The sequence below is a fragment of the Lithobates pipiens genome, unplaced genomic scaffold, assembly GCF_037356315.1.
Source record: "Lithobates pipiens isolate NorthernLeopardFrog02 unplaced genomic scaffold, aLitPip1_a1.2 Scaffold_8, whole genome shotgun sequence".
Lineage (NCBI taxonomy): Eukaryota > Metazoa > Chordata > Amphibia > Anura > Ranidae > Lithobates > Lithobates pipiens.
The window spans coordinates 505,960,505-505,974,594 of NW_027507903.1; the positions used below are offsets into that span (position 1 = coordinate 505,960,505).

A 14,090-nucleotide genomic window follows, 5' to 3' on the forward strand; every position below is an offset into this window, starting at 1 on the left:
GTACCGGAGCAGCCACCGTGGGGGATTCCAGGTGAGCTGTGCGATTCAGGAGCATTTGCAACGCCAAGGCAAACTGATCCATGCGGTGATCTTGCTCATCCAATCTGGAAAAAATATTACCAACAAGTGCATTGACTGTATCTTCTGAATTCATGGCTTTCGCATACTGTCAGGAATCATGAATCAGACAGAGACAGAAGTACAATCAAATCACACTTGTTTATTAATAAAAAATAAAAAGGTAAATAGAAAAAAGCATGGTCAAGCATAGCCAGAGTCCAGTAGCCAGATTGGGTAGTCAGCCAGTCCAAAGTTCATAAACCAGATCGGGTAATCAGCCAGTCGAGACGTCAGGGATCCAAGGATAGCAACTGCAAGCAGGATAGAAGCCAGGAGGGATGTCAGCAAGCCAGTCATAAAACAAACAGCAGGAGATGGTTCCTAGTGATGTGACCAACGCGAAGGCAAATGAAAGAGTGAGCTGGAAGGCTTTAAATAGGCAGGTCAGACGAGCATCATCGGGAACAGCTGGTAACTGTGGAAAGAGAAGAGAGCTGGCAATTAGCCGACAGCTGAGCGGCCAGCCCAGAGGAGGAAGGACTAAGCCAGCTCTGACACCCTGGGACAGGACTACAGAATATTTACCTCTCTCGATAACATAAGGACTGTAGTTCTGAAATATAGCTTCACAGGCAGAAAGCACATTAAGATGAGCTCACAGGATTTCATGAAGGAACAGCAGGGAACTTTTTTTTTTTTTTTTTTTGCACATTTCAGCTCAGATGTAACAAAATACTTTCAATTGGATATTTTAGACCAAATACAAGAAGTTAATTATTAAGGTTTATATACACTTCAAGGGAAATATAATAGAAAACCCTCACTGGACCCCACCTGTTTGAATGACTTAAGACACATCTTTCTGCTCCCATTTGTCTCCAAACTTCTTGAAATCCTTGTCTACAACAGTATGAGGTGCTACCTTACTGACAACCTTCTCGATCCCCTACAGTCTGGCTTTCGCCCACAACATTTCACTGAACCTGCCCTACTAAAACTCACTAACGACCTACTAAATGCTAAAACCAACAGCCATCACTTGTACACATGGTCGGACTTTCCGGCAGAAAAAGTCAGACGGAATCATTTCATCTGATATTCCGGTCGTGTGTGGGCTTCAGCTGACTTTTTTTTTTGAAAATTCTGACGGACCTAGAAATAGAACAGGTTTTAAATCTTTCCGATGGAATCAATTTCTGTCGGGAAAACTGTTCGCCTGTATGCTGTTCCGACGGACCAAAAATGGCGCAAGAGCAGCTATTGGCTACTGGCTAATGAACTTCCTTTTTCTTTTTATAATTATTTTATTTATTTCAAGAGACAACCAAACACACATCTTCTCTAGATATGTCCAAATAAGAAAATAATAACAATTCAAATATATCAAACTAACATCATTTGTCTAGAACCTAACAATACAGAATATCAAGATATATAATACATGCTCCCAACAGACATCTAAGCTTCCCACGTTATTTCTTTATACCTTGATGTCTATTCCGTCATGTTATAACCTATTGGCGTATGTGTTCCTGTACCTCAAATTTTCTCAAATTTAATATTCTAAACAAAAACAAAGAAAAATAAAATATAAAAAAATAAATAAAAAATAAATCCTAAAATTTTAACCGGGGGGGATATAAAGGAGATGGAGGAGGGGAACGCACCCTCATCTAGTTATTACTCAATCCCGAAAGATCTGTTTAAGTTCCCGGCGTTCTTCTAATTGGTCCAGTAATTTTACATTTATTTAGTCTACCATATCGCTTTCTTCCTTTTTCTAGTCCCATACGTACGCGTTGTACGTCACCGCGTTGTAAACGATCAGACTTTGGTGTGATCGTGTGTAGGCAAGTCTGTTCAGCGGAATTCCATTGGAACTCTGTCGGAAAAACCGTCAGAGTTTATTCTGATGGAAAAACTGGTCGTGTGTACGTGGCATTAGACCGTTCCTCTGCTTTTGATATAGTTGACCACCCGCTCCTCATTAATAAACTCCACTCCAGACTCTGCTCTTTCCTGGTACTCCTTTAACTATCTCAGCGCACTCTCAGCGTCACATACACCATCTCCTCCTCCTACGCTCCTCTTCCTCTTTCTGTTGAGGTATCCCAGGGCCCCTCCTATTCTCTCTCTACACCTCTTCCCTGGGCCAGTTGATAACCTCCCATGGCTTCCAATACTATGCCTATGCCCATGACACCCACATCTATCTCTCTACTCCTCAGCTCACCCTCTCGATCTCCTCACATACCACAAAATTACTGAGTGCCATATCAGTATGGATACCACACCACTTCCTCAAAACTCAGTCTTTCTAAAACGGAGCTTGTAATATTTTCTCCTCCTCGGCCCCCTCCCCCCCCCCCCTCATGACTTTACTATTGAGATCAACAGCACAACCATTGGTCCCTCCACACATGCCAGGATGCTAGGTGTAATCCTAGACTCTGACCTCTCTTTTGGGCCCCACATCCAATCACTGGCTAAATCTTTCCACTTTAACCTTCAAAACATTTACAGAATTGGCCCATTTCTTACTAACGACACAAAACAACTTATTCACTCCTTGATTAAATCCCACCTTGACTATTGCATCTCCCTCCTCATTGGCCTACCTTTACACAGGCTATCCCCCTTTCAGTCTATTATGAATGCTACTGCTATACTTATACACCTTACTAACCGATCCGTGACTGCTGTCCCTCTCTGCCAATCCCTTCACTGCCTACCACTAGCCCAACCTTTGAAATTCAAAATACTAACTACAATGTACAAAGCCATCCACAACACTACCCCCAGCTACATCACCAACCTCACCTGCAGATATTGTCCAAATTGTCCTCTCTGCTCCTCCCAAGACATCTTGCTCTCTAGCTCTCGTTACCTCCTCTCATGCTCGTGTCCAAGATTTTTCCAGAATCTCCCCCATCCTCTGAAACTCCCTACCTCAGTGCCCAGCTTCTACCCTGTCTGCCTTTAGGTGATCCTCGAAAACGTATTTATTCAGGGAAGCCTACCCCCACAAACTGTACTTGAGTCACTTCCATTAGATCATCCCCTGAAGCTATTACCTTTTGTACCACCTCCCCCTCCCTTTAGATTGTAAGCTCAATGGGCAAGGCCCTCATATTTCGTCTGTTTTGAACTGTTTTGTAAATTTACTGTCCCCCTTTATATTGTAAAGTGCTGTGCAAACTGTTAGTGCTATATGAATCCTGTATAATAATGATCATTTTAAACCCTAATTTCCAATAATTTTCTATTGAGAATGACAGTGTCTGCATGAGATACATAGGTATGATGTCTGTGACAAAGACTGACCTGTAATTTGTGGACAGCCGTGGAAAAGCAGGATGTAAATGTTTGGACAACACGTCAAGATGGCTTCCACCGCGTCATCAGTAAGATGAACACAACGATCCATGTGAACTTCCTATGAAGAATAAGAGAAAGAGTTATGCTGCGTACACATGACAGTTTTTTCCGTCAGAATAAACTCTGGCGGACTTTTCGACGGTGTTCCGCCGAAACGCACTTGCCTACACAAGATCACACCAAAGTCCGTTAGTTTAGAACACGATGATGTACGATGGGACTAGAAAAAGGAAGTTCAATAGCCAGTAGCCAATAGCTGCCCTTGCGTTTTTGGTCCGTCAGAATAGCATACAGACGAATGGTTTTCTTGATAGGAATTGATTCCGTTGGAAAGATTCTATTTCTAGGTCCGTCAGAATTTTTGAAAAAGAAAGTCAGATGAAGCCCACACATGATCGGAATATCCGAAGAAATGATTCCATCGGACCTTTTCTGCTGGAAAGTACGATCATGTGTGCGGCATAAGGGTTACACTTAGAGTTGTATAGTCCTTTTTATAGACCTAGGAAGTGAATAAAATATTGTATCGGTCACTACCTATAAGCATTGCCTAGGTAGTAAACTTTACAGAGATCTGATTTACGCATACCAGGAACAAATGACAAAATAACATCCCAATGTAACAAAAACAATGCTCCGTAAATATGCTATAGAAAAGGATTATATCAGTAACATATTATTTTTCTGTGGATGTTTATTGACTGTGAACTATGAAGTTCTGTACATTACATTCTGGCTTAAAGTGTAACTAAAGGCAAAAACTTATCTTCATTGTTGATAGAGTAAGGGAGGTTTGAACCCGCCAGTTTATTGTCCCTTCTGTGTCCCATTAGGGGGATTTTCCTTCACTTCTTGTCCCACAGCTAAAACAAGTGAGAGGAAATCCCTTCAAAGTGACAGAATCCCAGGGTGTCACCATAACTATTGTGCCCAGTGCCCAGTTAGCGCAAACAAACTGAAAAATTAAACTGTTAGTAATGCAGGACTGTAAATAGCCATTTATCAGTTGGTTGTGTAGCATTACTGTTAGATAAAACTGTCTCCATCTTATGCAGCCTCACTGTGCCCATAACAGTAGGCCAATCACATTCACATTTCAAGTAAAATAAAATAAAATCACTTAACATAAAGTGTGAGCCCCCTTTTACACAGGTGCCCTCCTTTACATCAGGTGTCCCAATCAAAGTCTCCCTATACATCAGATGTTCTCATCAGAGTCCCCCTATACATCAGGTGTCCCAATCAGAGTCCCTCCTTACAGCAGGTGCCCCCTTTACAGCAGGAGACCCAATCAGAGTCCCCTTTTACAACAGGTGTCCCCATCAGCAACCCCTATAAATCAGGTGTCCTCATCAGAGTCCTCCTTTACATCAGATGTCCCCATTGGTGTCTTCCTTTACATCAAATGTCCCCAGAGTCCCCCTTTACATCAGATTTCCCCAGAGTTCTCCTTTACATCAGATGTCGCCATCAGAGTCCCCCTTTAACATCAGATGTCCCCATCAGAGTCCCCCTTTACATCAGATATCCCCATCAGAGACCCCCTTACATCAGATGTTACCATCAGAGTCCCCCTTTACATTAGATGTCCCCATAAGAGTCTCCCCCTTTACATTAGATGTCCCCAACAGAGTCCTCTTTTACATTAGATGTCCCCATCGGAGTCCCCCTTTACATTAGATGTCTCCATCAGAGTCCCCCTTTACACTAGCTGTCCCCATCAGAGTCCTCCCTTACATTAGATGTCCGCTCGTACTCACAGCTCTCACACAAGTCATCCACCTTCAGACCGGCCAGATGAGTCAGAGAAACTGGAAGTGAAGGCACAGGACCCGCTAATCACACACCGCATCAGGGAACAAAGCTATATTGGGAATGTTCTGGGCGCAGAGCTCTGCATCCCAAGGACTTTCTGAAGGAAGCCAATAGAGCTTCTTTTTTGCAAAAGGGCCAGTATTTTTTTTTATGATAAGTTGATTTTTTCAGCCTTTAGTTTCCATTTAAAGGACAATTTCCCTGCCTGGGAACAGAAGTCTACTTGATATAGAAACAAAATGCTTTAGTTATCACAAGTGTAAGGACAATTAAAGCATAATTTAATCCAAAAAAAACAACAACTCATTGCAGCACATCAACCCTTAGATGTGCAAGATATGCCTGTCATGGTAAAGTCTGATGCGCCTCAAACTATGTTGTAAGAATGGGGATTTGTATTCTCCCATCAGTTCATCCCCCAAAGTTATAACATTTAGTACTACTTGCCCCTCCCTATTAGACTGTAAGCTCTCAGGAGCAGGGTCCTCCTAAAGCTGGCCATAGTTTGAATCTTGCCCAGTTTAACAGGGACTGGCCGGGATTCGAACTATGTGTGGGCAGGCTGATTGTACTCAAGTCGATCCATATCAATCGACTTGGGTACAACCAGCACAGCAGATGTTTCATGCAATTATAGTCAGCGGCTATAGCCACTAGCAATAATCACTGTCTGTTCTCCCAGCAGGGATGGCTCACCATGCCTGATGGCTCACATGACCTAATCCAAGGTAGACATAATGTACATAGAATTCATCTCGTGGGCTGTCCAACTGACCCGCTGCCCTATTAGATATCCAGTTACTTCACAACGAGACCCACTTACCCTCCTCTTGCTTTATAATAGTTATCAGGATGTTTAGTAACAAGGGTTTGATTGTTATCCTTCCCAAGGTTGTTCAAAATGTTGTACTTGCTATTATGACTAGTCATATGTACCATATACACCCTTTTTCCATGGTATATATAACGTTTTGTTATGTACTGTTCCTTTTTCTCCAATAAAAAACATATAAAAAAAAAAAAAAAAAAAAGAATTCATATCATGCTTGGTGCGTGACAAAAACATAAACAACTGATAAAATTCAACCACATCTGGTCAACATGTCCGTGTCAAAGTTGATCATAAGCTTGCTAATTTGTTTGAATGGTAAGCCTGTGGTTTATGATTCATGTTAAATCTGATCATTTTATTTGCATCAATTGGATGATCATATTATGTGTGTGGCCACCTTTAGCTTAGTGAATTGAACCTCTTGTCTTTAACAGCAGTTCTTGCCAGTGAAAAGATTCTGTCCTTGACTGCTTTTAAGCACAGCCACAGTGTGGCTGGCCATCAGCACTTCCTAGATTGCCAAATGGTGAATAGAATGTGAAGCATGGTTACAGGAACACTGTAGATAATTATGTAGCCATACCTTTAAATTTTGTGAACATCTTCCAGCCGCAAGAGCCATAACTCCATCATCTGTCACCTACAAAAAGCGCAAAACATGTTAGATAATATTTCCTATTTTAGACAAGTCTCATCCATAAAAGCCAGTTAACAAAGGAACAATTTTTTATGTACAATGCATTCTGGGAAGCTGGCACTGGCAGGAAAACTTTTCCAGGAGCACATTGGGCGTGTCCTTTTCAGTACATAGCGTATTCATGCCTAATTGTTTTAAAAAGTTCCAGCTTCCTTCCTGATCGTATATCTTATTAGAATTACCTGAGATCTTCAATCTCATTTGATGTATTTGATTCCATATCTGCAATCTTCTCAGATTATCTAGGTGGCACATTAAAGCTTAAATTTGGGTATCTTTAAAATGGCACTTTGCAGTGGGTCCCTCCTCCCTCTGTACTACAAGGGTTAAACGTTCATTTTGTTTAGGAGAATTGGAATAAGCCCAGAACTGCTGGTCCTGAATTGTACGTAATGATGTCAAAGAGCTCTGACTGGTTGCACAACAAAAATAAATGGCTTTGAGCAACCAGTTGTACAGAGAGAAGGAAGCATGCAGGAACACAGAATCAGGATTTCAACTTATTGCTTACTGTTGTGGACATTGTTTGGTGAAGCTCAATAGGTGATATCACAGAGTAAAGACTGCATGGAGTCCTGGTGTCAAAATACTGTACTACTATTAATTCTTCCACAGGTCCAAACATATAGGCAAAATTACATAAGCGTAAAATAAAGTGGACTATTGAAAGCCTTGTGAAGATCACAGGATATTTAGATTACAAGTATTGTATTTACTGACGTATAACACGCACCGGCTTATAACGCGCACCCTCATTTTAAGAGGGAGGTTTCAGGAAAAAAAACATATTTTTAAAATAAACAACTTTGAAGCAAATTAAGGGTCAGTGCCCGTCAATGTCAATCTGCAGCTTGATTAATGCCCTCAATGCAGCCTGATTAATGTCCTCAATGCAGCCTAAATAAAGTCCTCAATGCAGCCTGATCAATACATCAATGGCCTGATTAATGAAGTTTTTTAAAACGAATTTTAGTTAGTTTGCAGCCTCACCATCTCTCACAATTTGCAGCCTCGCCATCTCTCATAATTTGCAGCCTCACCATCTCTCAAAAAAGCAGTCTGAATATGGAAATCACTGAGCCGTCATCTCCTCTCCACTCAGCTCTCACATCACACACACACACAGTCCTGCCTCCGCCATCGGCATTGGACCAGATCCTGTGATAGGCAGAACACTGGTTAAATGCTGGTGGCGGAGGCGGGACTGTGTGTGTGTGTGTGACGTGAAAGCCGAGTGAGAGCCGAGGAGCCGAGTGGAAAGGAGGTGATGGCTCTGTGAATTCCGGGAAGCTCTCGTCCCCCTCCGAAAGTACGCTGTTGGCATACAACACACACCCCTTATTTGACCCCGATTTTTAGGGGGAAAAAAGTGCATGTTGTATGTCGATAAATACGGTATATAAGAGAATGCAAGTCATATTTCAGCCATGTCATTTACATTACAGATTAGGTCAATATAGAATGGTCTTATGAGTAAGTCAAGGGTTAGACATCTTGGTTATTATATGCATTTAAAGCGAAACATAAAGTGGAGAAGTTCTGCTTTATGTCCACACCAACACCCCCCCCCCCCCACCTTCTCTATCACATTTGTTATATTAACTTTTTTGGGGGGAGCAGGTACCTAGTTTTCACAGGTACCCGCTCCTACTTCCAGTTAGCCCCCTCTCTGCCCACAGCCTTCTGAGACACCTCACAGGCCATAGAAAGCTGCAGGACCATTCACAAAGCGTGACTCATATATGCATAGTGGGAAGCTGGCTGTGAAGCCACAAGGAGTCACAGCTGGCTTCCCACAATAAACATGCCTGTGCCGAGGACCTGAAGACCGGCAATGAAACAGCCCAGAAGAAGATAGTGGCGGATCCCTGGATAGGTAATTTTTTTTTTTTTACAGTATTTATATGCAGTCTGATAAAATCACCTTCAATACAATCTTTTATATTTACAATCAGTCTACAATTATTTCTTTGTCACTTCCCTCTGAGATAATGAGCATTTAGAGACACTCGAATCCAGCTTTAAATGCCTATTCCATCCAAAACTAATATTTTAGTATTGCAGGCTACAGAAACAACTTATCTTTTTAGATCCCATAGGCATTCCAGTGGTAGGATACCTCCATTATTTGCTCTTCTGCCCACCTACCTCAGGCAAAGCCAAATGATGGCATCCCACAGGATAAATAAAAACATAATTGAAGTGTTTAATGCTTCTATAGTGTTCTCACAAAAAAAAAAAATACACTCACTTTAGTTAAAAAACAAAAACAAAGGTTTAATGTTACTTTAGTCTAAACAAACTATTTAAAGTTCACTAAAACCCGAAGATAATCTTTAAGTCATATGAATAAAACCTCACTGTTGTAAGCAGCTCCCACAGTGTTAAATAAATGCCTAATAATACTGTGATAAAGAAAAACTCAGAAAAACATAACTTACTATGTTAACACTATTGACAGACTGCATCATATATGTATTTTTCATGCCAATAGTTACTGAAAGTGAGAGGTAAATTTCCCAAATGTGACACAAACTAAATAAAAATGGCAACAGATGAACTTTAAGAGCATTTTTCTGAAATAAGGCCCCTAGCTATACATACTGCTGTAACAGAGAAGTCCACGCTGTGTAAAAGAGGGCAATTCTGCCCCAGAGCCTGCAGTGAAACATCAGAGAGCTGGGTGCAGCCACTGAGGTTGACGATCTGTAGCAGAGGACAATGCAGGGAAAGCGACAGGATGGCACCATCAGTAATATTACGGCATTTCTTCAGTGTGATCTCATAGAGGTATGGACAAGACTGTGCGACTGCTTCAATACCTAGATAGAGATAGGAGAAATATGGATAACAGCTCTGGACAGCAAATTCAGTGACGGAAGCAAGTTAATTTGTTTATATTTTCAACTAGACACTCAGCTGGGTTCCATTTCTCTCTTCTGAGTCGTAATTCTTTTTTTTTTTTTTTTTTTTTCATTTTTCAATTCATCAAATGGGCTTTTGGAATGGCATATCAGCAATTACAGGTGATCATAAGAGAATGTTTATACCTTTCCCTTTGTTAGTCAACTGGCCAAACTCATTGAACTATCAAGATTAGGTATCATAGTGTAGTAGGATGTCATATTAACCCATGTATTTCATATTATTCATATTCATTTGCATATGCTATTGATAATATAATTATTATTCATATTATTAATGTGGTAGTAGTATTATCATTATTAATTCAATATTATGCAATAGTTTTTAGTCTCTAGAAAATTATATAATACTATTTCATAATAGAGAAAATCCACAGTTACAGTTGAACTGGTGACCACTATTAAGGAAAACAACCTAAAAAAATGAAATACAACCTGGTAGAATGCTATTCTTTGAAATAGGAAAACAACCATTGACAAGAAATTAAATAAATCTTTGTACTGTCTGTAAGAAGTATATCGCGTATAACATGTGAAAGCTATGTACATTAAGTTGACAGGTTCACAGAAAAGGGTCTGCCTGTGGCTTAACTAATACTTTGAACTATACTTGCATAGGAAAACACTACGTGTGATACATACATACATATACATATTTTTTTTTTAATAGTTAGACAATATTAAATAAAACAGTTAACTTTGGGAAAATTAACTTTATGTAACCAGTATATGAATACATACATATATAGAATTGTATGGTTAAACACTATTAAGACATTTAACACAGAGTGGGGTGAAAAGTTAATTTCCCCAGTCATAAATATGTTCTTGGGCTGGAGAAGTCTTACCAAGAAGAGTTTGATTTAATGATGAACACGTTGGGCATCATACTGTCTGCAGACAAGGTATTTTAATGGGTAAAACTATAGACAAAAACTCTTATAAATCATTTTGAATAAATATATAGGAATTATGGGAATGAATAGATTTGCCTGGATGCATTACAGGTGTCAGTTTTATGGTTAGTTGCAATGGGGATAATTTACTAAAACTGGAGCACTTAGAATCTGCAGCAGCTGAGCATAGTAGCCAGTCAGCTTCTAACTTCAGCTTGCTCAATTAAAGTAAGACTAAGTAAGACAAGTAAGACAAGTAAGACTTGTTTTCTTTTTGGTTAAAAACATCAAACATGTCCTACTTACCTGATCTGTTGCAGTGATTTTTCACAGAGCAGCCCAGATTCTCCTCTTCTCGGGTCCCTCATCGGCACTCCTGGTCCCTCCCTCCTGTTGAGTGTTCTCACAGCAAGCAGCTTGCTATGGGGGCACCTGAGTGGAGCCACAACTCGAGTATCCATTCAGACATGGAGCCGTGGTTTGGCCCTGCCCCCTCTCTGCTCATTGGCTATTGACTTTGATTGACAGCAGCAGGAGACAATGGCAGTTTTAACAAATAACCCCCAATGATAAAGATCTTCGCAACCAATCATATTGTACCTAATATGCTTGCATTGTAAGGAACTGTATAAATTAACGGTATAAATTAGATTTGCATGCCCTATACATTGAACATGATCTTGTATGTTCCCAGCTGTTATTATTAAACCTGCATCACTGAAGGTCCTGCCTAGTCCAATACATCACGCATTTACTTCAATGGCACAATGAGGCTTAAGCCAAGGTTGGAGCGACAGTTTGCCCAAGATGTGTTGTTACACCTAGAATTAATAAGTCTACTGATGTCCTGTATGAAGTTTCTTCATAGATGTATAAACCTTGGATGGGTAAAATAAGAACATACAATAATAGTCCACAAACGAAAATTCACAGAATTGAGCAGCTATATTGTAGAAACTTTTTTTTTTTTTAACACAGGGATGTGTTGCTGTCAGTCAGCAACTACATGTGCATGGCCGGTTGCCACTCATGGCAGCCCTGCTAGCCTAGGCCATTGCCTATCTTGATATGTAAAAATGTGTCCCTGTATATGATGCACACTTAGCCAACTCATAGATAAAGAAAGGAGCAGCAGAGCATTCACAGTTAGTCCAATGCTTTATTACTGGTCGAATTTAAAAGCCACAAACATTTACATTCTACTTTAAATTTAAAGCCTAACAAAGAATAAAGTGGTTCTAAATTCAAAATCCTGCAATCCCTGCATTAAAGTGTGTGTAACCCTAAAAAAATTAAATAAAAAGAAGAAGATCCTGTTTCCTCATAGCAGGTTAAACAGAACAGTGCTTGTGCTGTATAACCTGTCCCTCTGGAAGCTGTAAAAAAAAAACCTTGCTGATCCTGCCTCCTGTGAATGGACCATAGTTCATCATGGCTGCTGAGCCCTGACACCATGGTCAATTTACGTGCCTCCATCATCCTCAACTCTCCTCTGTCCTCCTCTCCCCCCCCATCTGCCTGTCAGCTCGTGTGTCTTCTGTCTCCACTCAATGCCCCCCCCCCCCACCGCTGCTAGTAGAAAAATTCACTTCCACCCCCTCTTTTAAGAAGTCATAATGTACTTATTCGTTTTTGTTAAAAACAAAGCCATTCCTTGCCGATCCCATCCCAGCTCCATCCACCACCCTGATCCCATTGCGGCTCCATCCATTCCCCCAATCCCATTCTGGCTCCATCCATTCTCCCGATCCAATCCCTGCTCCATCCATTCCCCTAATCCTATCCCAGCTCCATCCATTCCCCCTGTTATGACTGATTTCTGATTGGGACTCTAAAACAAAGTTAATACTGCAGCTGCAGGAACAGATTCACAGGACTCAATCACTGTGTTTAAAATGTCCGTTCAGTGTCAAAATGTATTATTACATGTTATTTTATACATAGATAAGAAAGGGGTGGTGTGAGATGTTATTAAAAACTAACAAATAGAAATATGTTATTAAGAGCTAACAAATAGAAATATATTATTAAAAGCTAGAGAATAGAACAATTGCAAAAGTAAAACATTGAGAAGGGAGGAGGGAGTAGAGAGTGTTTAGTAGAAGATGTTTCTGTGTGTTAGGTGAAGGTTACAGAACACATTTCAGCAGCGAGGACAAAATGGAGTCTCTTGTGCTTAAATGAACAGTACAGTGAATGTCCATGTCACCCCCTTACTCACTTCCCCATGCCTCCCTCTTCTGCAAGTCTCATGTACACAGAAATCATCACAGACCTCAGATCAACCCTGTTCTGGCAGAGTGGTGTACTGCTTCCCGCATCCTCCTCTGAGTACAGGAAAACAGAGGAGGAGGAGGAGGGGCAGTTTCAGTGCACTCCGCTCTCCACTGTCTGTGTGTCAGAGGCAGCCGGGGAGAGATGCCAGCTGCCATGCAAAGTGTAGCTCGGGAACCAAGATGCCCGGGACTCAGGACGGTCCCGGTGAATCAGGGATGGTTGGGAGGCATGGGTATGCTGTGTGCATGGGAACACAAAAAACTAGTGGGGGAATGTCTGGGCTGGACATACCCCTTGATAAAAGAAGGAAGACTTCTTGATATGCAAAGCGAAGGTTATTTACCACATGTGGGAGAACGATGAAAGCAAGTCATCATTCTGATTCTATATCAGATATAAACTTCTATTATTACAACCCAAAGACATGAGATGATATTACATAACATATTACAGAGCCAATGAGATATACACATTTAACATCATTTTTTCAAAACAACTGTTGCCTACCAGCTGAAGGCCACTCATACCAACTGTGATTGATTTTTAGATATGGCCAGCTGAAGGCCAGATTATGTAGGTGTTCTAATTAAACAATAAATATGAAATAACATATCACCAGCAAATGACATTAGAAGAATATAAAGTGAAGGTCATTAAAACTATTATCCCACTTCTATAACAGATGTCCATGTGTTATATTCAAATATCTAAAATTTAATTTGGCTTTATTATACTTTATTGAGAATGTGAATTCCTTATAATTGTGTGAAAGACAACTTTGAATTAATAAATTCTAGATGGTGACACGATGGACTGAAAAAGTAAACATTTAAAAACTGTCAGGATTTTGATGGATATCGTAAATCTTATACATGCTTTTAAAACCATTTCCTATGTAACTGATATTTTGTTTAAAGTCTAAGGTTCTCTTCCCCCATTTTATGTCATTAGAAGAGTAGTCTGTGGGTCTGAAGAATACCAGATGTGAAAAGTAGCCCCCACTTCTGAATAGAAGGAGGGTGTATTTCTTTTGGCGTAAATTTAGAAGCTTCATATAAGCAAAAGTTTGCTTGAAGACGCTTTCTTGATCACCTACACACAGCTCTGACTACATCTATCCATTTATCTCAGCACACAATCTTCTCTTCAGCATAGAAAGGGTTATTCGGCCATTTTAAAAGCCAAGACAATAGACCACATGGTCTAACACA

The 14,090-nt window shown here is 40.4% G+C and overlaps 1 protein-coding gene across 3 annotated transcripts in view; it reads right to left on the bottom strand.

Annotated features, from left to right (window-relative positions):
* Positions 1–14,090, bottom strand: part of AMN1 (antagonist of mitotic exit network 1 homolog) — a 158,081-nt gene that overhangs the window by 25,197 nt on the left and 118,794 nt on the right. For all 3 annotated transcript variants that reach the window (XM_077469299.1, XM_077469297.1, XM_077469300.1), the window contains 3 exons: positions 9,387–9,604; positions 6,669–6,725; positions 3,385–3,496 (listed from right to left, as the gene is read on the bottom strand). In XM_077469299.1, coding sequence (XP_077325425.1) covers positions 3,385–3,496; positions 6,669–6,725; positions 9,387–9,604 — 387 coding nt within the window. The remainder of the gene's footprint in view (positions 1–3,384; positions 3,497–6,668; positions 6,726–9,386; positions 9,605–14,090) is intronic.